At 45.0% G+C, this 26,159-nt stretch overlaps 1 protein-coding gene across 4 annotated transcripts; it reads right to left on the bottom strand.

Moving 5' to 3' along the window:
* Window positions 1-3,379: 3,379 nt before the first annotated feature.
* On the bottom strand, window positions 3,380-25,581 carry LOC123086480 (uncharacterized). 4 transcript variants are annotated; one of them, XR_006440901.1, is made up of 3 exons: window positions 25,149-25,577; window positions 24,027-24,121; window positions 3,380-3,848 (listed from the first exon to the last, which is right to left on the bottom strand). XR_006440901.1 is itself a non-coding variant. In XM_044508248.1 (3 exons), exons 1-3 carry the CDS (start codon window positions 25,312-25,314, stop codon window positions 3,605-3,607), a joined length of 474 nt encoding a protein of 157 aa, XP_044364183.1. In that variant the 5' UTR covers window positions 25,315-25,581; the 3' UTR covers window positions 3,380-3,604. The 4 variants fall into 4 exon arrangements, 3 of the variants coding, with proteins under 3 accessions (XP_044364183.1, XP_044364184.1, XP_044364185.1); XM_044508248.1 differs by having other exon boundaries at window positions 3,380-3,817; window positions 25,149-25,581; XM_044508249.1 differs by having other exon boundaries at window positions 3,402-3,860.
* Between the last annotated feature and the right edge of the window lie 578 nt (window positions 25,582-26,159).

Here is a 26,159-nt window from a genome sequence, read left to right as displayed (position 1 = left end):
TAAAAGGTTCTAATATTGATTATGAGGCTTTTAGAATTTATTTGATATCAACGGCTAAAGAAAATACTAAAAGGCCTATTAGGGAAAAGTTAATGGTCCCTAAGGTCCATTAGTGAAGGCGCCCCAATGGGAAGCCGAATTGGGAGGTGGAGTTGGACAAAGAGGGGATAAAATATTACTCCCCTAGGCCGGTGCACGAAGAGGGGAAACCCTTCCCCAAGTTGGCCACCCCTTCCTCTCTCCTCAACCTATGTATACTAGAGGATTATGGTCTCTGGAGACACAAGTTTTGGAGCCTACTCTAATTCTCTAGTTGTAGTTCTAATTTAGAGTTGATCTAAATTAGAGATAGACCTAGTTCTCTCTAATCCTCATAATAGAGAAGCCATGTGCGGTTCTCTTCTTTTCTCTCTAATTCTCTGGCGACGATAGCTCCCGACGATGAAGCGCTGCCAGATCATGAATGTTGTACGCTTGCAACCTATAGAGAGGTCGTGCTTTTGGTCTTTAGTTTGAGGGATCGTACATGAACGGTTCTAGGGACTTCATCAACAATCTACGCCAACTCTTCTTCCGCTGCAACTCAAAGTTGGTAACTATCCAATCTAAACCTCTAATGCATCTTCATAGTGTTCCTGGATCGTGATCATAGGACGGTTTTTTTTCTACCACCTTTCCCAACAGTGTTCTGAGTAGTTCCCTTGCGTTCTTAAGGATATGGGAGAATGCTAGTTGTCAAGTGCAGTATTTAATTAAAGTAAAGGTTGTTGATTAATCTTGTTGTAGTGTAATTCTCTAGTGGTGTTGTGTGAACCTTGACTGCATAACACTTCATCTTTATATTGTGTCATAATATGGTTGGATGTGAGGTTGGAGTGACAGGTATTACCGTTTGCTGAATTAATGAGTTGTGACGTAAGGGTGAATATGGACCCTAGAAAAAGTTATAGCTATGGTTGGGTATTTACATTAATAAATCTTAGTATTTGAGTAACTCATTGAAAGAACAATCATAAGTATGTGCATTCAATGGTTTTGATACATACTAAATTAGACTCTATCCCTACAATATTGAATAAGCAACAACAATCAATGCAAGTTATATATGAAAATTGACAACTATATCGTTATCCCGCCGTCTTCAAGAATATTTAATCATCATAAGTAACACAACCAGCTTGTCTGACAATATCAAGGATTAAGCCACTTGTCGCACTCTTTAACAATTTTATTGTTGCTCGCGTTCCATTGTTTCACTACACCCATAAAACACAAAATCATCACACCTTTTAGTACTTGCAGTGAAACCTTGTTATTTTTGCGCTTACTATTCTTTCAACTCCTTGTGGGATCAATACTCTTACTTATCAAAAAGATCTACAGTTGACCCTCCTACACATGTGGGACATCAAAGCACAACCGGAAAGACCCCACACACTATGGTTGCCTCTAGCCGATGGCCCAACATCAGGCACCCCCGCACAAGCGAACAAAATAACACACGGGTCCAGGGCAACATGAGGCAGATGGCAGTCGACCAACATCCAACATTCGAGCAGCCCACTCCGACCACCTAGCTCCCAACCAGCACCTTGAACCGTTCGGCATGCACACGCACAACCGGGTAGGCTTCACGCATGGGCGTACCCTGCTGGCATGAACGAAACAACCCGGCAAGGGACAAACAATGCTGACAGGCCAACCGACACACGCGGGGCAATGCATCTGGCAACACAGGCGAGCACAACGAAAACCACCACAGAGAGGGGGGCCCGGCCGCACACGACCCATGTGTCATGGACCCTCGAGGAAAGGCAACCAGGTGCGGGGCGCCCCGGGGATCGGATGGCCGAGGGCGTGTGAGGGAGCCATACGCGGGAGGCGTGTGCGAAACAGATGGCGAGGAGGGCACTCTCGTGCCGAAGCCCCTAGGAGATGAGTACTCCAACATTCTTTACATGAGTATAAGGCCAATTCCATCGCGCGACCCCAAACGAACGTCCGTTTTGTTCGGATTCTGTCTGTTTGGGTAGGGCAATGAGGTCGTGTTCGGGCCTGTCCTCGGATGCGGTGGCCGTGCGCCCAGCGTGCGGACGCATCCCGGCCGCATCCTGTCCGCGTGCATTTTTCTTTGCAAGTATTTAACTTTTTTTCGTTATTCATTTTTGGTACATGAAAAATACATCATCACATTTTGACTAGTAAAGCAAGACAAAAAAATAACCACAAGAATACATTTTAGAAGATACCCAACTTCCATAACTTCTCCCTTAAGTTGGGTTAGGATCTTCTCGATGCACTCATTGCTGATCTGTGGAGGAGGCTCGATCTAGCATCCTCCTTTCTTCTTCAAGCCAGAAGTAGATGTTGCTTCCTCACACCTAGTGTCGTGTCTAGCCTCTAATCTAGCAACAAGTGCACTTGTCTCATTTACAACCTTTATGCTAGCTAAAAGTGCACGAACATGTACTAAATTTCGCTCTATCAATATATCGATGTACTCTTCTCCCCAATACCAAAACTTGCATCCATGCTACACAATAAAATTTGAAGTTAGCACAACTAGTCAAATCTAGAGCACAAACCGAAGCTAAAAAGAGCACATACCCCATCGTTTAAGCACTTGATAAACACCCATTCGGGATGTTCCGGCGTTGTAGACATGCGGCGCACGACCATCCTTGGGCAGTGGTCGCACTTAATGAGTGGCAACGGTGCGCCGACGAGCTTTTGGGCAAGCACCGAGCCTGGCCGACCGCCATTCGTGTATCTGCCGGCGGACCACCGACGATGCAGATCCGAGCGGCTAGAGGAGAAGCCACTACCTGCATGTGGCTTTGCGGCCCTACCAGGGCCTTTCGGCGAGGTGCCCGGCCAGTCCATGGCGCGGCCCGGCCTCCCACAGCCGGGCGAGCTCAAGACCGACCGGATCCGCCCCAAATCCGGCCGGGAGTGCGCAAGCCAGGTGGCTGTGGTTGGGTAGCTCCGCGGCGCCGAGCGAAAGGGGTTGGGCGAGCGCGCGACCGAACTGCACGGCTGCAATGGCGGCAGCGGCAGCGAGGGGAAGAGTGGAGAAGAGTGAAGGGGGGTGCGGCCGGAGGGAGGGAGGAGGGCGGATAGAAAAAGGCCCGCCCTGTGCCACCGACGGGCGGGCCAGGGGAGGACATACGAAGACGGCCTGCGCGTCCGCATGGTGTCCATTTCACCCCAAAAGCGGCACAAACTTGGACTGCGGATGGGTCGAAAGCGGACACAAAACGAACAAAGGTTCGTTTGCTCCCGCGCGCTGGGCCGCCTCGTTTGTCCGTTTTACCCCAAACGGACGGAGGCGGACAGGATAGGGTCGCGCGGTGGAGTTGTCCTAATCCATCCACTATCCACTTCCATCCACTACTAATAAAAGAGCAAACATTATCTTTGTTAAACGCACCCCACAAAACATACACGAACCCACTACTACCGCATGATTATCCCCACTAATATATATCCAACGGCTAGCCTTCACCTGATATGTTTTCTGGTGTGCACTTACTAATTTACATTGACTGACCGTACTCCACCGTGGAGAAAAACTTCCATGCGAAAGGAAACACAATCCCTACAATCACGTATCCCCCATTCCCACAAATAATAATAGACCTTCCAAATCCAAATCCAAAAACAAGAAACATATCCCACCGATATCCCCTTGCCGCTCAGAAACATCATCGCTTTCGCCTTCCTGGACGGCGACCTCGCCGCACGAAAACACCGCCGCCTTCCCTCGCCGCCCTCCACTGGCCATTAGATGCGCGGCTGCTCCTGCCTCACCTTCTCGCTGCAAACAGGTCGTCAGTTCCTTGCATCACCTGTGTCATCCTCTGAAAACATCAGGCAAGATTTTAATATTACACATTTCTTCTTGTTCTTGCAAGTTATCTTCTAACTTCCTTGTGCTTTAAGAAAATGCAATCTACAGATTTATGACAACATAACTTGAATCTAATTCTAACTAATATATGCTTCCAGTCAACCCTCTTGACAGATTTTTGACTGGAGTATTCAGTCTACGAAGTCGACGTTATGACTTCTCCAAATCACTCGGGGGCACGCACCCCATTTCAGGATATAAGCAACATCCATTCCTCGGGTAACTATCAGCCAACTGAGCGCTTCTTTTTTTCTGGGTTGATGAACACTTCTATAACAAATGTGCTAATTTCCATTGTATATTTAAACAGCCCCTAAAGAAATTAAGAGGCAGAGGGACAAAGAATATTATGCACGAAATAGAGAGGACATTCTGAAAAGACGTCGTGAGGCACGTTTAAAGAAGCAGAATGATAAACCTCTGCCGAATGATGAGCAAAATGTGCCAGACACACCCCTAGCCATGTCCCAAAGTAAGTATGGCCATATACTGCATGCTTACGTATTATTCAGGTAACTTATGATACTCTAAATCATACATGTAGACCCTACGGAGCTGAAGAGGCGACTGGATAGGGAACGGTATTCACAAAATAGAGACGAAATATTAAAGAGACAACGTCACGCCTAAAGAAACAAAAAAATGGCTGACGCTTCCGCCGATATCAGTGTCCATGAAGATGAAACACAAACACCGATGTCCATGCCCATTGGTAATGACGATCAACCAACTACAGTGAACCCTATTTGTTGATACTAACTAGCTTTCTCATCTATGTTGTAACGCCCCGAGACCGATGTGCCAGTTGTCCTCCAGTTATTCGCTATTGTTGTGTTGTCGTTGCTTGCGTGTCATGCATTGCATATCTTGTCATCATGTGTATTGCATCATCATGTTTTCAAAACTTGCATCCGTCCGGGTTCTCCCCGTTCCTTCCGTTGTCCGTTCTGAATCCAGACACACTCGCACGCGCCCGCGACATGTCCGTAATAGTATTTTATAAGTGGCCGGAAAATGTTCTCGGAATGGGATGAAAGTTGGCGTGTGGTCTTATTATAGTATAGATAGACCGCCTGTCAAGTTTCATCGCATTCGGAGTTCGTTTGACGCCCCAACGATTAACAATAGCGCCATTATTACCGGTCTAACGACGTTTTCGGTCTCCGGAAACAGATGCCGGGCCCTCTCTTTCTCTTCTTCCCCTCGCAGTCTCGCCACAACCCACCTAGTCCATCCTCCTTCCCCTCTTCGCTTCCGAAGTTGTCTGATGCGACCGCACGGTCCGAAACCCTCTCTGCACAGTGCATCGAACCCCTCACGTGCGCGTCCGAGATTGTCCCGGACCCGACCCGGGCAGTCGTCACCGTTGGATCCGGATCATCCCCAAACGTCTACAAAATGTCACCGTTTTCTTATTTGGACTCCCTAACCTATTCTTTCTGAACCATCCGATTTTGATCGGAGGATCCAAACTCCCTCTTTTCCTTATATTTATAGACCACCACCTACCAAATCTAGCCTAACCCTAAAACCTAGGAGGCTTGTCCCTCCCCGCCGCCACTCGTCTCCCACATCGGGATCCCCTCCCGATCCAGTTCCACCCGAGACGAATCGCAGCAACCACTTTCCTTCCTCGTGTTCAGATCCAGCCAATCCATCCGAGCCTCCTCTCGAGCTCCCTCAACGCCGCCATGTGAGAGCTTCGAGCAGCTTCGTCTCCTGCCTCTGCCACCTCGTCTACGGTGACCTGCGCCATCCCCGAGCACCTCAACCTTGCGCTGCCTCCAGGAGCCACCCGAGGAGAGCCTCGCGCTCGTGTGCGAGCATGCACATGAGATTCTACTCCAGCGCCTCCCTTTACCTCTCCTTTTTTTCCTCTCTGTTCCTCTCTCTCGCTCACGATCTCTCTGCCTCTCACCCCGCCTCCCTGCAGGAACGAATAGTGCCTTCGCCCATGGAACTCCTCGCCGTGGCCATGGAGCCCCAACTCCCGCCACCCTGGATCGCGTCTCCGGCAACCACACTCCCTCAGCCGCCTCCCTCGCTCCAGCTCCGCCGCCCAAGCTGCGTCGTTGCCTGCCGCAGTCTCTGTCGTCGTCGTCTTCGAGGGTTCCTGACGAGGACGGCGCCCTCCTGTCCGTCTCGAGCGCGAAGTCCCTCGCCCGCACCTAGTTCCATCGTTGTTGCTCTTCCACAAGCCGACGCCACGCCAAGTCCCTCGCCTCGCCGCCGTTTCCCACGCTCGCCGGAGCTCTGCTCCCAGCCGCCAGCGCCCCTGTTTAGTGCGAGCAAAACGAGCGCCTGCATCGCTCGGTCCAGCCACGCGTTGACCGCGTGCGCCCAGCAACCGCCTCGGCCAGGCCCAGCTCGTCCCAGCCGTCCAGTCAAGCCGAACCACTCCAGATCTGGGCCTTTGGCCCATGGTGAGCAGCACATGAGCCCCTATGCAATGTGGGCTGGCCTTTGTTTCGGCTCGTATAGTTTTTTTTAGGATCTGCGATTTATCTATTTATCCAGGAGTTTGCAGATTTACAGAAAACCCATCATAGTTCATGCATATAATAACTTATTAACTAAGCATCACATGTAAAAACTTAATATATGAATCTTGCTTAGAATTTTATGTAGATTAATAATATGTCACTTTCATCCATGTTTAAAATGTTTAAAATGATGTTTGCATGTATTTTCCCCTATGCCATGTAAAAATGATTTAATTCATAACTAAATAACCGTAGCTCCGATTCTAATAATCTTTATATGTAAATGGGGTAGAATTTTGCCTAGTTTAACACGGTGGCCTTATTTTGCATGCTTAACAACTCTAAAATTATGTTTAGGGCAGAACAGTACCAAACCTAATATATGCATATGAGGAGTTTCCGGAATTGTTGTTCGTTGTTTCCGGCCTCATTTAAACTTGACTAGATAGGTAGTTTTCATTTGCTCCACCTCTTGCCATGCTTATCAACATTTAATATTGTTGAGTACATAAACGAGAGAGAATTAAATAAGTCACGTGGTGTTTCGTCAATATGCAACGCCACTTAACTTGTAGTGTTGTTTGTGTACTTTGCCATGCCATGCTTCATTAAACCGGACATGCATCATACTTGATTGTGCATCATGCCATGATTACGTGTTGGTTGTTTACTATGCTGTGTGCTTCTTTCTGGTGTGGCTTCTTCGGGTTGTTTCCGATAACGTAGCGTTTGTGAGGACCCGTTCGACTACGTCCGTTTGTCTTCTTCATGGAATCGTTCTTCTTCCTTGCGGGATTTCAGGCAAGATGACCATAACCTCGAAATCACTTCTATCTTTGCTTGCTAGATGCTCGCTCTTTTGCTATGTCTATGTTGTGATACCTACCACTTGCTTATCATGCCTCCCATATTGTTGAACCAAGCCTCTAACCCACCTTGTCCTAGCAAACCGTTGTTTGGCTATGTTACCGCTTTGCTCAGCCCCTCTTATAGCGTTGTTAGTTGCAGGTGAAGATGAAGTTTGTTCCTTGTTGGAACATGGCTATGTTGTTCCTTGTTGGAACATGTTTACTTGTTGGGATATCATGATATCTCTTATTTAATTAATGCATCTATATACTTAGTAAAGGGTGGAAGGCTCGGCCTTATGCCTAGTGTTTTGTTCCACTCTTGCCGCCCTAGTTTCCGTCATACCGGTGTTATGTTCCTGGATTTTGCGTTCCTTGCGCGGTTGGGCTATAATGGGAACCCCTTGACAGTTTGCCTTGAATAAAACTCTTCCAGCAATGCCCAACATTGGTTTTACCATTCGCCACCTAGCCTCTTTTTCCCTTGGGTTCCGCGGACTCAAGGGTCATCTTTATTTAAACCCCCCCCGGGCCAGTGCTCCTCTGAGTGTTGGTCCAAACTAGAGTCCTGTACAGCGCCCCCTCGGGGAAACTCGAGGTTTGGTTTTAGTTGTATGGAGAGCTCATCTGAATGTGCCCTGAGAACGAGATATGTGCAGCTCCTATCGGGATTTGTCGGCACATTCGGGCGGTGTTGCTGGATTTGTTTTAACTTGTCGAAATGTCTTGTAGAATCGGGATACCGAGTCTGATCGGAATGTCTCGGGAGAAGGTTTATCCTTCGTTGACCGTGAGAGCTTGTCATGGGCTAATTTGGGACACCCCTGCAGGGATATGATCTTTTGAAAGCCGTGCCCGCGGTTATGGGCAGATGAGAATTTGTTAATGTCCGGTTGTAGAAAACCTGAAGTTGACCTTAATTAAAATACATCCACCGCGTGTGTAACCGTGATGGTCTCTTCTCGGCGGAGTCCGGGAAGTGAACACGGTGTTGGAGTTATGCTTGACGTAGATTGTTCTAGGATCACCTCTTGATCATACTTTTATCGACCGTGCTGTGCCTTCTCGCTCTCATTTGCGTATGTTAGCCACCATATATGATAGTCGCTTGCTGCAGCTACACCTCATACCTTTTACCCTTCCTATAAGCTTAAATAGTCTTTATCGCGAGGGTGTGAGATTGCTGAGTCCCCGTTACTCACAGATACTTGCAAAAACCAGCTTGCAGGTGCCGTTGAACCGTGCAGATGACGCTACCAAGCTCAAGGAGGAGCTCGATGAAGATCTTGTCCTTTGTGTTGTTTCGTTCTAGTTGAGCAGTAGTGGAGCCCAGTTGGGGTCAATCGAGGACCTTGTCGCATTTGAGGTTCTTCTTTTATTTGGCTCCATAGTCAGGCCTTGATTGTATCTAGATGATGTAATGCTTTATTTATGTATTGTGTGAAGTGGCGATTGTACGCCAACTATGTATCTTTTCCCCGTATGTATTACATGGGTTGTGTGAAGATTACCTCACTTGCGACATTGCTTTCAATGTGGTTATGCCTCTAAGTCGTGCTTCGACACGTGGGAGATATAGCCGCATCGAGGGCGTTACAAGTTGGTATCAGAGCCGACCCTTGCGGTTACACGAATGTTTGCGGACAGGTGCGCGGTCATGTTCATGACGTTTGTGACCCGTCGTGGCACCCGGCATGGCACATGTATCGGACTGGATGCACAGACGTATGTGCCAAGAGGGAGCGTTCCTGTGGCCCAACGAGGACATCGATTCCTCTGAGTGGGGGTGTATGTGATGGCCTGACTTATTAGGGATGATAGACTACTCATATCAATAAGGAATTCCTTCTTTTTCGGGAGCCCATTCGGACAGAACTCCAAAATTAAGCGTGCTCAGTTTGGAGTAGTGTCAGGATGAGTGACCGACCGGGAAGTTGCTCCCGGGTGCGCATGAGTGAGGACAAAGTGCGCAGAAAAGACTAGTATTGATCTATGGGGCCAGTCTAGATCCCGCCAGGAGTAACGACCACCGGCGGGTGTGTTCGGGGCGTTACAAGTTGGTATCAGAGCCTTCCCCGACCTTAGGTGCCCACACTGATTGATCATTTTTAGCAGCCGTTGTTGAGTCTAGAAAATTGTTTTGAGTCATCTAGGAATTATATATCGGAGAGTTTAGCAATTCTTTTTACTCCCCAGTCCCTTCATCGCTCTGGTAAGGCATCCTGATGTAGAGTTTTGACTCTTCTTTTCTCAAATTTCACTAAAAAAACATTTTAGGATCACGCGGGTATCTTGGAATCGTTCCAATGGATTTGTGACGAGAACATTGTTCTTGGTGCCTCCTGTCATTTAGGGGTTGTGGCAGTGTCCCGGGGAGTTGAGCTCCGAGGTGTTGTCGTCACAATTTTATCGTTGAAGTTCTGAAATACCTGAGTTTAGTACGCCGACATCGAAAATCTCTTTTATGCAGTTCGTTGGTGAGATAACCTCGGCGCCACCCAGTACTGGGGCGGGAGTTCGAGAGTATTGCCATAACTTGTATAACGGATGAGTTTCGAAGGTTGAGGTAGACAATTTCCGAAGGTATCTTGGTTATGTGTTGAAGGATAGATACAGCTGGATGTAGGATTTGCTAGATTTGGGTGAGCTATTATGCTTCCCCTGTATCCCTAACACCTGATTGCATAACCGAAAAATTTCGGGAATTTATAAGTGAGAATTCAAGTAGCTCTTAGGATTTCTTTCCGACAGATGTATGATATGAAATTGGGGTTCGACGTCTAGTGGTCCGCCTATTCACGGTTGATTTTACAGTGGTCTCGTTGTGTCTTAAAGAGTCCTTGGCTATGCCGACTCGGGGACGCTTCGTATGTCATGTGCACTGCCTTGTACATGATGGTGATGTACGATCGAGCCCGTGTAGGCCCCACCACAAAAACTTTGGACAAAATCTCTATTATATGTTTGTTCCGGCTTATTCTGCAAGCCAATCCTTTGTTTTGTTTTCAGTTGTGGTATTCGAGTTGCTTCGAAGTCAAATGATGATTCCATGCCTTTTTCTAAGCGGTGTTCTCTTACTTCTATGTGAGTACTAATCCTTCTCGATAATCGAGACTGTCTCGTCAATTCTTTTCCACCGGTGTGCTTCTCTTCAAGCGGGTCCGTCCATTTTCTACGTCCGTAAGATTCAATCTAAGCTCTCAACGTTGTTTGTTTCATCCATTCCCTGGTTGTCTTTGTTTTTTCCCACCCTCCCTCCCTTTGTTTCTTCAAGGACTCAGATTTCTTCATCAAGTATCCATTTTATTGATGTGAGGTCTCTTCATTCCTTTTCCGCCAATGTCCTTATCTGGTGATTCTCATGAAGATTCTAATGGAGCTCCAAGTTCGTCATTTTTCATTCTTTTCATCTCCGGTGGTTTCAGGTCAAGCTTTGTTGATCACATCCTTTTCCTCGTTTCAAATGTTTTCTCATGCCGGTGCACCTCATAACCATTCCACTTCTCGCTATTTAATTGTTCCGGAGTGCTGAAGATATCTCGAAGATTTGTGTTTTCCACTCTGCATTCGTTCAAGATCTTTCGAGGATGTTCCCTCATTCAAGTCATTTAATTCAATGGTGCTTTCTCTCTTTGAAATCATTTCAACGGTGTTTCTTTTGAGTGGGCCCTAACCCACAGGTCTTTTCCCAGGATCTTACCTGACTTTTCTAATTCTCCCAGAGAGATCCGTAAAATTCTTTTCAAAGTTTGACGTAATAATGAACTGTCATCAGTCAAATGTTTTTCGCCAAGATCTTTCAAATTCTTTTCATCATTGGTTCAACCTTTCCAATTTTAATTTCGGAGTACCTCAATAATTCATGGTGGTGTTTCTCGTCGTCATTCTCAGATTGGAAGACCGAAGAAGATTTTTTTTCTCAATATTGCTCCATTCTCTTTAAGATTCGTGATTCTAGCGTGTTGCCATCCTCTCATAATTATTTGCGATTGTGAGATATTCTTTTCATCCATCCGGAGTAATTCAGAGTATTTTCAGTTTAATTCTCCGGAGCCCACCATCTCAGAATTATTCATTCTCAGCCTTCAGCTCTCGTTCTCCAAATCTTACCGGTGCATCATTCAAATATTCTCTAATCAATTCGTGATCCTTTCGTTGTCATGTATCTAGATTGCCTCAAGTATGTTTGTTCATTTGCTAATTCTTACCGGTGATTCATCTCTTTTCTTCGTTCATTTTCAATTCTTACGGTGGTTCGTTCAAGATTTCTCTTCCTCCTTTATCATATTTATTTATTCACTATTTCCAAATCCTACCGGTGGTTCATTGAAGACCTTCCCAAGGTTGCGCAATATCTATTTTAATTCCTTTCTACGAGAATAAGTAGTATGCCAAATCCGTGCTTGTCATCAATCTAAATTGGTGAAGGATACACATAATGTAATTCTTATTATTGTTTCATCCAAGTGATCTAGTTTCTTCAACCCGGAGTTGTTCATCATATCACATTCTCGGTCCGAGGTGCTTCATCTTTTCTTTTCCGGAGTTCCAAGCTCTAATTATCACGGAGATCCGTCTAAATAATTACAAGGTTTCACCTTGTGTTTTCCGACTTCTCTTTATTTTTATTTTCGTTATTCTTTTTGTTACCGGAGTTCTTCATGAAGGTTTAATTTCCTTCTCGAAGTGTTCATCAACATTCTTTTCTAAGGAGCTTAAGTTTCTTCATCTTGCAATTAGGAGTGCAATTCTTTCTACCATATTATTGGAGATGGTATTATGTCATTCTTGATAATTTGAGTTCTTATTTCATGTTTCACAAGTTATCGAGAATGGGGTATTTTAAATCCATCAACCTCTTCGTTGGAGTTATCTTGGATTATATTTCACCTTAAGCCTTCTTTAAGGATGTTTGCTATTATGGTGCTTATAAAGGATTCAAGTTCTTCATTTATCCTTTCCGGTGCGATATACTTTCTCGTCAATTTGCTCTTATCTATCCAATTCTTTTTCCCGTGAGTGACAGGTTGTCACCTCATAATTTTGAGATGTCTTCTATAAGTCCATGTCAATCTTATCCTTTTCGTTGTTGGATTCCCAACAACTCCGTTCGACCCTTCTCCTAAAGATGCCTTGTCGAGCTCTTTTGTGGCAGGTTTTGGCATTTTCTTCTCCATTCTCCTATTTCAATGATCTAACTTCTATTCTTTTCTTCCGGAGACATTGTGATGTTTCATCTTTTCGTTTTGTCAGGATCATGTTATTTTCTTGGTTTATCCATTTAACCGGAGTGTTGTGTCCCTTTTGCTTAAGCTCTTTCATTTTATCAAGTCTTCATCTCTTTTCAACCGAAGTGCTACCCAAATCGGTTCTTTCTTATTCCTCTTTCTTAACGGAGTGCTTTCAACTTCGTTCATCTCCGTTGTATTCTTACTCGTAATGGCTTAACCTTTTCAAGGTTCTTTGTTCTCACTCGTTTGTCAAAGAAGCAACTTAGTTTTACCTCTTCTTTTCTCTTCCATTTTTCTCTCCGGTGCCATTCTAGATCTCGGGACGAGATCCTCTCGTAGTGGTGGAGTGTTGTAACGCCCCGAGACCGATGTGCCAGTTGTCCTCCAGTTATTCGTTGTTGTTGTGTTGTCGTTGCTTGCGTGTCATGCATTGCATATCTTGTCATCATGTGTATTGCATCATCATGTTTTCAAAACCTGCATCCGTCCGGGTTCTCCCCGTTCCTTCCATTGTCCGTTCTGAGTCCAGACACACTCGCACGCGCCCGCGACATGTCCGTAATAGTATTTTATAAGTGGCCGGAAAATGTTCTCGAAATGGGATGAAAGTTGGCGTGTGGTCTTATTATAGTATAGATAGACCGCCTGTCAAGTTTCATCGCATTCAGAGTTCGTTTGACACCCCAACGATTAACTATAGCGCCATTATAACCGGTCTAATGTCGGACGTTTTCGGTCTCCGGAAACAGATGCCGAGCCCTCTCTCTCTCTCTTGTTCCCCTCGCAGTCTCGCCACAACCCACCTAGTCCATCCTCCTTCCCCTCTTCACTTCCGGAGTTGTCTGATGCGACCGCACGGTCCGAAACCCTCTCTGCACAGTGCATCGAACCCCTCACGTGCGCGTCCGAGATTGTCCCGGACCCGACCCGGGCAGTCGTCACCGTTGGATCCGGATCATCCCCAAACGTCTACAAAACGTCACCGTTTTCTTATTTGGACTCCCTAGCCTATTCTTTCTGAACCGTCCGATTTTGATCGGAGGATCCAAACTCCTTCTTTTCCTTATATTTATAGACCACCACCTACCAAATCTAGCCTAACCCTAAAACCTAGGAGGCTTGTCCCTCCCCGCCGCCACTCCTCTCCCACATCGGGATCCCCTCCCGATCCAGTTCCACCCGAGACGAATCGCAGCAACCACTTTCCTTCCTCGTGTTCAGATCCAGCCAATCCATCCGAGCCTCCTCTCGAGCTCCCTCAACGCCGCCATGTGAGAGCTTCGAGCAGCTTCGTCTCCTGCCTCTGCCACCTCGTCTACGGCGACCTGCGCCATCCTCGAGCACCTCGACCTTGCGCTACCTCCAGGAGCCACCCGAGGAGAGCCTCGCGCTCGTGTGCGAGCATGCACATGAGATTCTACGCCAGCGCCTCCCTTTACCTCTCCTTTTTTCTTCTTTGTTCCTCTCTCTCGCTCACGATCTCTCTGCTTCTCACCCCGCCTCCCTGCAGGAACGAACAGCGCCGCCGCCCATGGAACTCCTCGCCGTGGCCATGGAGCCCCAACTCCCGCCGCCCTGGATCGCGTCTCCGGCAACCACACTCCCTCAGCCGCCTCCCTCGCTCCAGCTCCGCCGCCCAAGCTGCGTCGTTGCCTGCTGCAGTCTCTGTCGTCGTCGTCTTCGAGGGTTCCTGACGAGGACGGCGCCCTCCTGTCCGTCTCGAGCGCGAAGTCCCTCACCCGCACCTAGTTCCATCGTTGTTGCTCTTCCACAAGCCGCCGCCGCGCCAAGTCCCTCGCCTCGCCGCCGTTTGCCACGCTCGCCGGAGCTCTGCTCCCAGCCGCCAGCGCCCCTGTTTAGTGCGAGCAGAACGAGCGCCTGCATCGCTCGGTCCAGCCACGCGTTGACCGCGTGCGCCCAGCAACCGCCTCGGCCAGGCCCAGCTCGTCCCGGCCGGCCAGTCAAGCCGAACCACTCCAGATCTGGGCCTTTGGCCCATGGTGAGCAGCACACGAGCCCCTATGCAATGTGGGCCGGCCTTTGTTTCGGCTCGTATAGTTTTTTTAGGATCTGCGATTTATCTATTTATCCAGGAGTTTGCAGATTTACAGAAAACCCATCATAGTTCATGCATATAATAACTTATTAACTAAGCATCACATGTAAAAACTTAATATATGAATCTTGCTTAGAATTTTATGTAGATAAATAATATGTCACTTTCATCCATGTTTAAAATGTTTAAAATGCTGTTTGCATATATTTTCCCCTATGCCATGTAAAAATGATTTAATTCATAACTAAATAACCGTAGCTCTGATTATAATAATCTTTATATGTAAATGGGGTAGAATTTTGCCTAGTTTAACACGGTGGCCTTATTTTGCATGCTTAACAACTCTAAAATTATGTTTAGGGCAGAACAGTACCAAACCTAATATATGCATATGAGGAGTTTCCGAAATTGTTGTTCGTTGTTTCCGGCCTCATTTAAACTTGACTAGATAGGTAGTTTTCATTTGCTCCACCTCTTGCCATGCTTATCAACATTTAATATTGTTGAGTACATAAACGAGAGAGAACTAAATAAGTCACGTGGTGTTTCGTCAATATGCAACGCCACTTAACTTGTAGTGTTGTTTGTGTACTTTGCCATGCCATGCTTCATTAAACCGGACATGCATCATACTTGATTGTGCATCATGCCATGATTATGTGTTGGTTGTTTACTATGTTGTGTGCTTCTTTCCGGTGTGGCTTCTTCGGGTTGGTTCTGATAACGTCGCGTTTGTGAGGACCCATTCGACTACGTCCGTTTGTCTTCTTCATGGAATCGTTCTTCTTCCTTGCGGGATTTCAGGCAAGATGACCATACCCTCGAAATCACTTCTATCTTTGCTTGCTAGATGCTCGCTCTTTTGCTATGCCTATGCTGCGATACCTACCACTTGCTTATCATGCCTCCCATATTGTTGAACCAAGCCTCTAACCCACCTTGTCCTAGCAAACCGTTGTTTGGCTATGTTACCGCTTTGCTCAGCCCTCTTATAGCGTTGTTAGTTGTAGGTGAAGATGAAGTTTGTTCCTTGTTGGAACATGGCTATGTTGTTCCTTGTTGGAACATGTTTACTTGTTGGGATATCATGATATCTCTTATTTAATTAATGCATCTATATACTTGGTAAAGGGTGAAAGGCTCGGCCTTATACCTAATGTTTTGTTCCACTCTTGCCGCCCTAATTTCCGTCATACCGGTATTATGTTCCCGGATTTTGCGTTCCTTACGCGGTTGGGCTATAATGGGAACCCCTTGACAGTTCGCCTTGAATAAAACTCTTCCAGCAATGCCCAATATTGGTTTTACCATTCGCCACTAGCCTCTTTTTCCCTTGGGTTCCACGGACTCAAGGGTCATCTTTATTTAAACCCCCCCGGGCCAGTGCTCCTCTGAGTGTTGGTCCAAACTAGAGTCCTGTGCAGCGCCCCCTCGGGGAAACTCGAGGTTTGGTTTTAGTTGTATGGAGAGCTCATCTGAGTGTGCCCTGAGAACGAGATATGTGCAGCTCCTATCGGGATTTGTCAGCACATTCAGGCGGTGTTGCTGGATTTGTTTTAACTTGTCGAAATGTCTTGTAGAACCGGGATGCCGAGTCTAATCGGAATGTCTTGGGAGAAGGTTTATCCTTCATTGACCGTGAGAGCTTGTCATGGGCTAAGTTGGGACACCCCTGCAGGGATATGATCTTTCGAAAGTCGTGCCCGCGGTTATGGGCAGATGGGAATTTGTTAATGTCCGATTGTAGAAAACCTGAAGTTGACCTTAATTAAAATACATCAACCGCGTGTGTAACCGTGATGGTCTCTTCTCGGCGGAGTCCGGGAAGTGAACACGGTGTTGGAGTTATGCTTGACATAGGTTGTTCTAGGATCACTTCTTGATCATACTTTTATCGACCGTGTTGTGCCTTCTCTTCTCGCTCTCATTTGCGTATGTTAGCCACCATATATGCTAGTCGCTTGCTGCAGCTACACCTCATACCTTTTACCCTTCCTATAAGCTTAAATAGTCTTGACCGCGAGGGTGTGAGATTGTTGTGTCCCCGTGACTCACGGATACTTCCAAAAACCAGCTTGCAGGTGCCGTTGAACCATGCAGATGACGCTACCAAGCTCAAGGAGGAGCTCGATGAAGATCTTGTCCTTTGTGTTGTTTCGTTCTAGTTGATCAGTAGTGAAGCCCAGTTGGGGTCGATCGGGGACCTTGTCGCATTTGGGGTTTTCTTTTATTTTGGCTCCGTAGTCGGGCCTTGATTGTATCTGGATGATGTAATGCTTTATTTATGTATTGTGTGAAGTGGCGATTGTAAGCCAACTATGTATCTTTTCCCCTTATGTATTACATGGGTTGTGTGAAGATTACCTAATTTGCGACATTGCTTTCAATGCGGTTATGTCTCTAAGTCGTGCTTCAACACGTGGGAGATATAGTCGCATCGAGGGCGTTACATATGTAGACCCTAAAGAAATGTGGAGGAAAAGGGACAGGGAGCGGTATGCACAAAATAGGGATGAAATATTAAAACGACAACGCCCATCACGTGAGCAGAGAAAGGCTACTACGACCCTACTCACCAGCGATAGCACCGTGTCACACACACCAGCTACAGGACAATCCGGTGTCACCCAGCTACAACAAATAGCGTCTGAAGGTTCTGTGCTACCATAACATATTGATTGCATGGTGTTATCTTATCGAATATAACAAAAAAAAATTACTGATGTTATCTACAATTTTCATGCAGTAGCATCAAATATACCAAATTCATCTCTATCAGCTGAACATGCCCCCACGACAAGGAGAATACTTTAACATACGACGAGGAGTCCGATTGGTTGCACCGGAATGATGCATATCAGATACAACAAATTGGTGGACGCATTAGAGCTGTTGCTATGCCTCTTGGTCATAACATGCAATCAATCTCCACCGTCGTAAGAGATATTGCACAAGGTATGCTTTAATGGCTTTGGTTTGTAATCTTCTAAACAAGAACAAAACTATAATCAGCTTCTAAATGAAAGTTACTGTCAATTGAACACAATGCAGAGCCTCTCACACAACTTTCAGGGGTTCAGGCACCCCAACTTAGCAGAATACGTAACCCAGATTTCTCAATTCAAGGTCCGGTTTAGTTCGTCCATTTAGTTATGGTGGAAGTGTGTCCATAGTGTTTATTTGACCGCAATTCCTGGTTCTCTTTCGTCTATTCAGGTATAGAGCCTTTTAATGGCTCCAGTCAACCAATGAAGACACCAACTAATGATGAGAGACACCCTGCAGAACCGTCTCCAGATGATACTCAAAGCACTCAAGATCTACAAAGTAATTTTTATGACCCTAGACTACTATAGTACCTGATTTTGTATGCTCTACTTATCTTGTGGTTTTTCGTAGTGGGCAACGACCAGATAGAAGATCCATATGGAATATTTGAGCCTGTTGTTCAACAACCCAATTTTGAAGGTACATTATATGTTTAGTCGTTCACTGTTCAGGTTCTTCGTTGACAATTTTGTGGCATTTATGTTTGACCAATATATTGCCTACTAGACTGCTTGGCGCCATTGCAAAATGGAGAATCTGTGTACCATGAGCCTGATGAGGAAGCTAGAATATTTATGGCCGAAGGTATGTCCATTGTCTATTTCCAAATTTACCATGAGCCTCATAGGTATTCATTCATAATTTAATATATATTGTTCTTTAATGCTAGGTCTTGCTTATGAATCTTACCAACTTGGACGCCCATGAGCAGCACCAGTATCAAATACCGATGAATTCATTTACCGAAACCTACCTACAAAGCACCATGTCCTAAGAAAGGTTCCCGACTGCCGCCATTGTGGGGCATTGCGGTTTCCATTTGAGGGCCCAGCATTTTGTTGCAGAAAAGGAAAAGTCGATATTATTACTCCAGACGTTCCAAAAGAGCTGAAACGGTTGTTTACAAGTCAAGATGACGAGGATGCTAAATATTTCAGAGAGCATATACGATATTTCCACTCGCACTTCTCATTCATAACTCTAGGAGTCACTCTTGATCATCGAGTAAGCACTGCGGTAGGAACTGGAGTATATACATTTCGTGCATGTGGTGGCTTATACCACGCTCTTGATGGTCTGGTGCCGGCTGATAATGGACCTCGCCATTTGCAGCTCTATATTTATGATACAGATCAAGACTTGGTTCACAGGGCTATGAGGTCTCCAGATCTTAATATAGAACTCATACGAAAGATTCTGCGAATACTTGAGCATAACCCTTATGCACAAGTTTTAAAGAGTCTTGGGTCTGTTCCAAATCTAGATGAGTATAGGATCTCACTAAACACGGATATCAACTTGGATCAACGAAGGTACAATGCCCCAACGACTTCTCAAGTGGCAGCGATATGGGTTGAAGGGAGCGACCCAAAGAATTGCTTTGATAGAAGTGTTGTCGTACATGGAAAAAAAGGAGACCGGCCCCTATATATTAGAGCATACTATGGGTGCTACGACCCATTGTCATATCCACTATTCTCCCCACATGGGGAGACTGGTTGGAATCGTAGGATGCCATATGTTGGCCCCCTCGATGACACCACACAATGTTCGTCGGGTGACCCTGCACCCCAAGTAAACCAAACCTCTGATTTATATACAGGTATGAGGTTCATTATTCATTTATATACTTGCTATTTATGAATGAAGACTTATGTTCTCATTTTTCTGTTATATGAATACTTGATTACAGAAAGTGAACAAGTTGGGAATTTTGAACCACATGAAGACCATGCCACAAATTTACCTGCAGGTATCGGTCATCATTGCTTATTCTTCAATTCTTATGTGGTCAATTATTATCGGTGCAAACAACGTATTGAAGGTGAAATGTTGTCAATCTTGTAGATGACACGACCCAATATTCAGCGCATAATACTGCACCACAAGTAAACCAAACCTCTGATTTATCTACAGGTATGATGTGCACTATTAATTTATATACTTGCTATTTACGAATGAAGACTTATGTTCTCATTTTTCTATCACATGAAAACTTCATTACAGAAAGTGAACAAGTTGGGAATTTTGAACCACATGAAGACCATGCCACGGATTTACCTGCGGGTATCGGTCATCATTGCTTAATCTTTAATTCTTATATGGTCAACTATTATGCCTGCAAACAACATATTGAATTTGAAATGTTGTGAATCTTGTAGATGACAATGAATATAACCCAGATGAGGATTTTGGTGACAATGAGGTGAATGCAACAAAGGCCAGGAAATTTGTTAGTGCGAGGGAGTACTACTGCTTCAAACTGCAGGTCAGGAAGAAGCTTTTTAACATCATCTTGTTCGGGGTGCACCTTTTCCAACAGTGGGCTGTTGACATGTATATCAAGATGGAGACTATGAGGCTTGACTGGTACTCAAAGCCGGAAAATCAGAAGGTTATACGCGCTGACCTCTACCAGGTAACGTGCTTTTGTATATTCTAATAGATCATAATGCAACGACTTTATGGACATTCCATGCTTTTCTATAACCTTGTATACTATTATAGGGTCTTGTTGACACTGTCGTTGTCGGCGAGTCACGCTGTGATCGGATTGGCAAGAGAATCGTGCTCCCACGTACATTTCCGGGTGGTGACCATGACATGCAACGGAGGTTTCTAGATGCAATGGCAATAGTCCAGCGGTGGGGTAAACCGGATTATTTTATCACAATGACTTGCAATCCTTATTGGGAGGAGATAACTGAGAAATTGTTGCCTAGACAACTGCCACAAGACCGTCCAGACCTGGTGGCAAGAGTATACAAAGCTAAACAACGAGATATGATGGACTTACTGACTAGAGGTAAGCATTTCGGAGAAGTTGCGGCTTATGTACATGTCACGGAGTTTCAGAAACAAGGTCTCCCGCATGAGCATATACTTCTAATCATGAAAGCAAAAAGAAAGTTAGCGACCCCGGATGCCTATGATCGGGTGATATCTGCAGAGATACCTGACAAAGAAAAATACCCCATTCTACATGATCTGGTCATCAAACACATGATGCATGGACCCTGTGGTGAGTTGAAAAAAAGTTGTCCTTGCATGATTAATGGACAGTGTCGATTTCATTACCCGCGAGATTTTTGCAATGCCACACAACAAGGGAAAGACTCATATCCCATCTATAGGAGGAGGGACGATGGACGTGGAGTTAGGATCAGAGAAGCAAATTTGGACAATAGATGGGTGGTCCCTTACAACCCTTTTCTGCTTATGCGATACAACTACCACATTAATGTCGAAGCATGCTCAAGCATCAAGGCAGTCAAGTACTTGTTCAAGTACATCTACAAAGGGCATGATCGGACATCCTTTGCATTCAAGCAGGATATCATCAATGATGGTGGAATCATCAATGAAATCCGACAATATAGAGATGCACGATATGTATCTCCTCCAGAGGCTATTTACAGGATTTTTGGTTTTAAAATGTTTGGTGTCAGTCCATCTGTGCTGCAGCTCCAGCTTCATTTGCCAAACATGCATACAATTGCATTTAAATCTTGTGAAAATCTGGAAGATGTTCTCGCTCGACCATCTTCTTCCAAGTCCATGCTTACCGAGTACTTTGAGATGAACCGAAGGTTTCCAGAGGCATGAAAATGGTTGTACAGAGAGTTTCCAAAACATTATAGATGGATAGCTGGAAACAAGGAGTGGCAGAACAGAAGAAATAAGAGATCACAGGTCGGAAGGCTTGTGTATGCACACCCTACTGAAGGAGAAAGGTACTACTTGCGTGTCCTACTAAGTCATGTCCGGGGTGCCACTTCATTTGATGATTTAAAAACAGTAAATGGCAAGGCATGCAGTTCCTTCAGGGAGGCATGTGAGCACTTAGGCCTCATTGAGCACGACAGGACTCTTGATGATTGCATGACGGAGGCAGCCACATTTCAGATGCCTTGTGCCCTAAGACGGTTGTTTGCGACTATACTGGTATTTTGTGAGGCAACAGAAATCCGACAAATGTGGGACAAGAATCTAGCATCAATGTCTGAGGATTACCGTCGTAACCAATCCAATGAGGCAACACTTGAACAGATGGTGCTTAGAGATATCAGGGATATGTTGCAATCCATGGGAAAGGATATTACAACCTATGGACTTCCAGATCTGGTTGAGACCGATGGTTCTTATGATGGTGAGCACAGAGAGGTAACAGAGGAGAGGCAAGTCACCGTGGACAAAGAACATCTAGATCTATTTAGCAGTTTGAACAGTGAGCAGCTGGCTGGTTTCAATGACATAATGGATCATGTGATGAACCAAAAAAGTCAGGTGTTCTTTGTTGATGGTCCAGGAGGCACTGGGAAGACGTACTTGTACAAGACATTGCTTGCAAAGATGCGTTCCATGGGCCAAATAGCAATTGCAACTGCTACATCAGGTATAGCGGCGTCGATAATGCCTGGAGGACGGACTGCACACTCTAGGTTCAAAATTCCAATAAAGCTCACTGACAACAGCATGTGTAGTTTCACAAAGCAAAGCGGTACAGCGGAGTTGCTTAAACAGGCGTCCTTAATAATTTGGGACGAAGTCGCTATGACAAAACGTCAAGCTGTTGAGACGCTTGATAGATCGTTGCAGGATATAATGGAATGTCCTTTGCCGTTTGGGGGAAAGGTTGTCGTCTTTGGTGGGGATTTCAGGCAGGTCCTTCCCGTTGTGGCACGTGGGACAAGAGCGCAGATCACAGATGCTACACTTCTGAGATCATATTTGTGGGAGAAGACCCGCAAGATATGTCTCACGCACAATATGCGTGCACAGGCTAATCCTTGGTTCTCCAAATACCTCCTAAGGATCGGCAATGGAACAGAAGAGACAATTGGCGACGACTATGTGCGTCTCCCTGACAACATTGTGATCCGCTATACTGAGGATGAAAAAGCTATTAACACGCTCATTGAAGATGTCTTCCCATCGCTGCATGCCAATGCTAGATCGAGAGAGTACATGAGCGCACGTGCAATTCTTTCGACCAAGAATGATCATGTGGATGACCTGAATGATAAGATGATCTCCAGGTTTCCAGGCGAAGAAAAGTTATATCATAGCTTCGACTCAATCGAGGATGACTTGCAAAATAATTACACAATTGATTTTTTGAACTCGATCACACCAAATGGCTTGCCACCGCATGTTTTGAGATTAAAGGTCAACTGCCCAGTCATTCTGCTTCGGAACCTCGACCCTCATAATGGCCTATGCAATGGAACACGACTTATAATCAGAGCCTTCCAGGATAATGCAATCGACGCGGAGATTGTTGGAGGTCAGCATGCTGGAAAGAGGGTGTTTATACTTAGGATCCCTATGTCGCCCTTGGAGGACATCTCACTTCCCTTCAAACTTAAGAGAAAACAGTTCCCCATCCGCCTAAGTTTTGCGATGACAATTAATAAGGCACAGGGTCAGACCATCCCAAACGTTGGTATTTACCTTCCTGAGCCTGTATTCTCACATGGTCAGCTATATGTTGCATTGTCAAGGGGAGTGTCAAGAGAGACGACATGGATTTTGGCCAAGCCAAACAAGGAGGTTGATAAATCCGGGAAAAGCACCAAGAACATTGTCTACAAAGATGTTTTAGAGAGATGAGGCGGGTGTGTCATTCCATTACTTCTTTGCAGCTACTATGTTGTTGCATCTATAACTATTTTTGGAACTAACATTATTTGTTTTTCATTTGCAGGTTTAGCCTACCATGATACGGTTACATGTATATTTTATGGATACATGCACATGATATTTTATTGTACCACACAGCACACTTTTGGAAGACAAATTTAGTTTCAGGGGCGAATTGGGGTGCCGCTGAGTAGCAATTACTTCCATTGTGTATGCCTCATTTTGTAATATACAATGGTACAATTTCTCAGTGCAGAAAAACGAGTAAACATATGTATGTTCCACAAGATCTCTTTATGCTGTTTTAAATGCAGAACATTACTGCATTTAAATATGTCAAAGGCTGTGAAACTCGCCTTCGTGGAAAGCTACCAAAGGTAATTTGTCCCAGGCACCCATTTGTAGGGAATACTTTTTACTTGAAACTGGGAAGAAGCTACATTCCAGGCACCCATTTGTCCCAGGCATGAAGTTGTGGACACCAACCAAACTGGCCCTTTATACACGCATGAATTTGATGTGGTATGATTGAGACGTGAACCTTGACCACAAATTCTAATGCTAAAATGTTATAAATTGTTTTTTCACTCTTCTACATACTAATATCATTTACATAAGTTTAGTCTCAATTCTCAAATTCCCAATAGTCATGTAGATACAGATATATAAGTTTAAAAGTTTGAGTACGCACACACCCAACTGATAATACCTCTTGACCGGAGCGAGAAGCACGTGCAGGTAGTAATTAGTATGTAATAATTAGTGCTAAGGAGTGACAGCATGCTGAAACAAAACCTGAAAGCTAACCTTTTTCATATCACCAAGTGCAAATGCTTTATTTTTGCCTTGAAGAAATCTACAACTGCTACAACTCCAACAGTCTGACCTTCCCAAGCTACATCCTGCAAACAAACAACATTCTTAAGAATGGCTTGGCAGAAGTTAGCAACAGGTCATCATTACCTCCTGATGTTTATTTGGCATGAACATACATAACCCAGTTTCCTTTCTTGCATGTATGACTAGAACTGAAGTGTGAGAAGAAAAACACAGGAATTGCCCACTCCAAACAACAGACACACATAAGCTATCCCGCACGCTCAAACTGATCGACATCTATTTGTCCTTTCTAAACAACCAGAAAGAATGAATCTTCATGTGAAAGACAAATAACATACAAATAATAATGAACTGGTTATATTAACCGGAGAGACTAAAGAGAACCACAAAGTGCCAAAAGAGTTCACATATATTCAGGATAAGCTTACTCCAAGATTAGACAGTAGGAAAACAGGATCACCCCAAATTATATTTTTTCTCTCCAATTCGAAAACGACTCTCATGCTCGAACCTAGACTACTGAGCTACATAAGTATTGTACTGGAATGGATAGCAATTAGGATTTAGCAAGCAGATACAGCCATTTTCAATCTAAAGAAACTTTTAAGTGTGTGGTCTCTCATTACAGGATGCATTGTACACTCAAAATTCTAAACTGCACCTAATAAAAAATCATCATTTAATTTAATATATCATATAACAGATGACCGCCTGTTATTTCTGCTCAGCATACTTATCAGAACGCAAGTATCTAAGTCATCATTTCTTCGGCTCACAAATTTGCAAGATCATCAGAACAGTAAATGTGTTACTGAAACACACACACACACAATAAAACTGACATGAGACACCAAGATAAAACTTGATCTCCAGATGCAGAAACTCTACCATGAAGTAATATCATTCTGTCATACAATCCCTTTCTTGCAAGTCATGCCCCAAGTTACCATTTCTTACAGTAGCCTCTTAAGAGAAAGGATCCTGACTTTCTATCAATAAAAGCACCACTGTGTGTGTTCACCATCCAGCAGTGATATACCGTTTGTTAAACTCGAGTTCACAGTTGCGAATGCCTGAATCCACAAGTACCTGGAGCAACCGACCACGTAGGCAAGCTGGGAGCGCCTTCTCGGAGCAGGTGTGGGAGCGAAGCACGAGGTCGACTATCACGGTGGGCACGTAGACGAACTGGAACTCGGCCCGCTCCGAGATTCCCGCTGCCGCATCGTTTCCAGGATGCTCCTCTAGCTCGCATCTTGATCTGTGCTGGAACATGTGGACGGCGGCGACAGAGTCGATCTAGGGAAGAACGGCGGGGTTAGCGGCAAGGTGAGGTCGTGGTGGAGAGAGAAGGCGGCGGGCCGAGGCCATGGTGGGGAGAGGAGGCGGCGGCCGACGGGGCGAGGCCGTGGTGGGTAGATGAGGCAGTGGGGAGAGCAGGCAGGGCCACCATGGAATGGGGAGCGGTGGGGAGAGAGTGAAGGTATGAGGAGAACAGGTAGGGAGCGTCTGGCGTGTCTTCCTTTTTTTTCTTGATCGATGGCCCATTCATTTTGGTCAAGTATTTAGTATTTAGTACTCCCTCCGTCCGAAAAAACTTGTTCTTGAAATGGTTGTATCTAGACCTATTTTAGTTATAGATACATCCATTTTATCAATTTTTAGAACAAATATTTTTGAACAGAGGGAGTACTATAGGTTATCGCAAAAAAAAGTATTAAGTATGGGGGTTCCTTTGTCAAGAAAAAGTATAGGGGTTCCTCTCGAAAAAATATATGCTTTGTCCAATTCAATTTTTTACTTATGGATAGCTTTTTGGTCATTTGGTTTATATTAGGGTCGGATGTTGTCCAATTCTTTTTTCTTATCAGGTGTGTCCATATGGCTGTCTCGTTGTGATCTTTTTCACGAAATAAGGGTTTAACAAAATATTCAGTCATGATATTTGTAAAAAATGATTGTTCTTATTGAATATATTTAAATTCTGTAATCATGCAAGTCATCTTGTGGTTGTGGATATTATATTTTATGGAGTAGTATTTTGTCTGACACTCAATTAGGTATTTTTCGTTCTGTATCATTATGGTTATTCTGTGTTGT

Source organism: Triticum aestivum, chromosome 4A (assembly GCF_018294505.1).
Source record: "Triticum aestivum cultivar Chinese Spring chromosome 4A, IWGSC CS RefSeq v2.1, whole genome shotgun sequence".
Classification (NCBI taxonomy): domain Eukaryota; kingdom Viridiplantae; phylum Streptophyta; class Magnoliopsida; order Poales; family Poaceae; genus Triticum; species Triticum aestivum.
The sequence above is the reverse complement of the archived record's forward strand: the minus strand, read 5'-3'. Positions and strand labels throughout refer to the sequence as shown.

Bases quoted from the DNA above. Each gene is read 5' to 3' on its own strand.
- LOC123086480 (XM_044508248.1), bottom strand. From the start codon at position 25,314: ATGCGAGCTAGAGGAGCATCCTGGAAACGATGCGGCAGCGGGAATCTC. The intron at 24,122-25,148 runs GTACTTGTGGAT...GTTTGTTTGCAG, and splicing joins TACGTGGTCGGTTGCTCCAG to GATGTAGCTTGGGAAGGTCA. The intron at 3,818-24,026 runs GTTAGCTTTCAG...ACCTGTTTGCAG, and splicing joins CACTTGGTGATATGAAAAAG to CGAGAAGGTGAGGCAGGAGC.